At 31.0% G+C, this 3,110-nt stretch overlaps 1 protein-coding gene across 1 annotated transcript; it reads right to left on the minus strand.

The window, feature by feature from the left end:
* Positions 1 to 968: 968 nt before the first annotated feature.
* LOC11412593 (germin-like protein subfamily 1 member 7) lies at positions 969 to 1,976 on the minus strand. Its single transcript, XM_003604683.3, has 2 exons — positions 1,820 to 1,976; positions 969 to 1,568 (listed from the first exon to the last, which is right to left on the minus strand). Exons 1-2 carry the CDS (start codon positions 1,935 to 1,937, stop codon positions 1,021 to 1,023), a joined length of 666 nt encoding a protein of 221 aa, XP_003604731.1. The 5' UTR covers positions 1,938 to 1,976; the 3' UTR covers positions 969 to 1,020.
* Positions 1,977 to 3,110: the final 1,134 nt, after the last annotated feature.

The following is a 3,110-nucleotide window of genomic DNA, read 5'->3' on the forward strand; positions in this document are numbered from 1 at the left end:
GCACTTAAAAAATATTTTAACTAAAAGAAATAAAATGCTTGAAAAAGTTTTTAATAAAGATGAAAACTAAAGATATTGTGCTAAAATAAATAACAAATCACTACCAAAAAAAAAAATAAAGTAAAAGAGATAAAGAGATGAGAGAAAAGACACATGGTTAATTAGATTGCTGAAGAGATTAAGGTTTGATTGTTATTTGTTCTTTCGTGTAACCTTTAACTTCCACCAATTTTCTTCATGTTTAAATTCTATTGGATTGTGGCAGAACATTGGTCTTTATGTTTTGCTTGATTTTCAGATTTTTTCAGTTGTTTTCGGCTTCCAATTTAAGATTTTCTATATCGGACTTCAGAAAAGTTTAAAATTAAAGCATTGTCATTTGTCTTAGGGCTTTGAAAATGTCATTCCAAAAGTAGCTTAATTTCAACATAATGTCACTTATGGATGTGGGTTAGTTATTCATAGTCCCTTGATCTGTTTGGTAACTTTAACGTGTTATAACTGTATTGAAGTTGAACACGTTCTGGCTGCATAAATAGAACGCTTGCTATATCTTGTGTTTTGTTGCATTGTTATGCAGAGAATCATAGATAGACAAAATAATGTAGTTATAACTTATAGTATGTGATTCAGGCTTCTATCTTCGACAAATCAACTTTGCTTTATGGATGCCAGAGGTGTCAATGAAGACAAAACATTTAAACTGATATATTAAATTATTTTAAATGATAGTATTGTTGATCACATTCTGACTGCATAAATCCTACTCTTGCTAATTCTCATATGTTTTGTTGTATTTTGTTATGAAGAAAATCACAATGAATAATTCTAATTAACATGATAATGAATGGGATATAGAAATCACAACAACAATCCTTATTAAACCAAATTAAACCCAAAACAAAACAACTATGTATTCAAATAAATCACATGCATTTTATTTTATACAATAATAATAAGTAGATAGGTTGATTGCACAAGGTGATTGAAGGACTAAAGTCAACTAATCATGTTCTCAAACTAGTTGTTGTCATACCAAGACTGCTTTTGAAGATAATCAATTATGCTCTTATCCACTTGAAAAGCTTTGGTAAGAACTTCGTCGGAAATAAGAGGATCTGATTTAAACAAAGCATTTGCAACAGTGATAACTCCTGGATTTTGACTGCTAAGTCCAGCAATAGCAACGGCGTTGCCATATCCCACATTCAGTTGAAAATGAATAAGACCAATTGGGAACACAAACACATCACCCTTGTTGAGCACCTTGGTAAAGAGACGATTGTTGTCTTGATTTGAAGTGACAAATCCAACATAAAGAGTGCCTTCAAGTACTATAAGGATCTCTGTTCCTCTAGGGTGGATGTGAGGTGGGTTTAAACCCTTAGGCGCAAAATCAACACGAGCCAAAGATATACCAAGAGTGTTAAGTCCGAATAGTTGGTCTACAGTGACTGGAGTCACCTGAGAGCCTAGTGCGTTAGAGGCATTCCCAGCTTCAACATGTTCGAAGAAATCTTCAGCTTTAACAAGTGCGGGGTCTTTACAGAATTTTCCATTCACGAATACTGCAAAGTATCAAATCATAGTTTAGTTATATCAAAGAAATTATTGTATAGTTTCTAGTAATTACCTAGCTAAACCAGGAAACACCAAGAACCAAAACAAAAGATTATATATTTACAAGCGCTAAAACCAATTTTTTTTTTTTTTGTAGGGATTAAAACCAAAAAGTCTAATATTTGCAAGGAACATTTGCATATTTAAACTTAAAAGTTGAGTAGTAATCAAGACTTAAAGTTAAGGAATATATACATACCACCATCTTTGGGGTCTTTGATTGCAACACAAAAGTCTTGGAGAGGGCTGGGGTCATAAGCAAAGGCAAGAGAGGATGCCAAAGCCAAGATGCTAACAAGGAAGTATATAATCTTCATTTTGCAACTCAGTACTCTTTAATATTCTTCTTATGTAAATAACTTATGAGAATTGAGTTTTCTTGCATGTATTTGCTTGCTATTTATATGAATGAAATATTATAGTTGTTTGCATTTGATCTTTACCGTCATTAATATTTTATTAATTAATGAACCATTCTTTAACAACTACATGTATACTTGATCTCCAAACCGAAGTCAAGACCATATTTAATTGCATTACCGTGTTCACTTGACATTGAATTTACAACCTATTCTCGTAATGGTAATTTATAATTGAAAATGTTTTGGGCCGAATGAAATTAAGATAAGTTTAGACCAACACAGTGTGGCACAAGTGGTATATGATTGGGTTATTTAACCATTTTATTCAGGGTTTGATCTTCGACTAGCGCATAGAGTAAAATATATGTTGGGTGAGATCAATTCCTTGATTGAATTTTAATTTTCTCGAATGATTAATCTTTGACTTATGCATTGGCGGTACTGTTTAAAAAAAAAAAAAAAGAAAGAGGATAAATTTAGACTTTTTCTTAGTTTTTTTTTTTACAAATACGTTTTCTTAGTTAGTTGGTGTAATTTGATTATTTTGAAGAATATTGGAGTAATTGGCACAATCGTACGAACCATTACTAAAATATGTTTACACGGAAAAATTGAATGACCAATTCTGATTTACCCTTTCAACAAATAATTAACTAGAGGGCTCTAATTTTAATTCGTGTTAAGATTAGTTTAGGACCTTTTCTTGTATTAGTTTAGACTTTGTCTTAGTTGTTGAGACTTAATTATAATTGCACTCTCTTTTGCAAACTTACCTTTTGATGATTGCGTGTAATTAGGATTTAAAGTTTAATGTGGCAATTTCTTGAGTAATTTGGTCACAATCATGCCATCACTAATACATGTCACAAGGCAAAATAGAATGACCGTTTCTAAATTACCAAGTCAACAAGTAATTAACCGAGGATTCATAGTTTTAAATAGAAAGAGAAACATGTCTTGCTAATTAGAAATAGTAGTAGTAAATTTTTATTTAAATATTTTATTCTAATAATATAGTTGATTTCTCTAAAATGCCCTTCATATAGAAAAAAGTATTTCATTTCATAAGTAAGAATTTAAATGAAGCAAAACCTTAATTTCAATTGCCAGCTTCAACAAGTGTGTCAA

Source organism: Medicago truncatula, chromosome 4 (genome assembly GCF_003473485.1).
Source record: "Medicago truncatula cultivar Jemalong A17 chromosome 4, MtrunA17r5.0-ANR, whole genome shotgun sequence".
NCBI lineage: Eukaryota > Viridiplantae > Streptophyta > Magnoliopsida > Fabales > Fabaceae > Medicago > Medicago truncatula.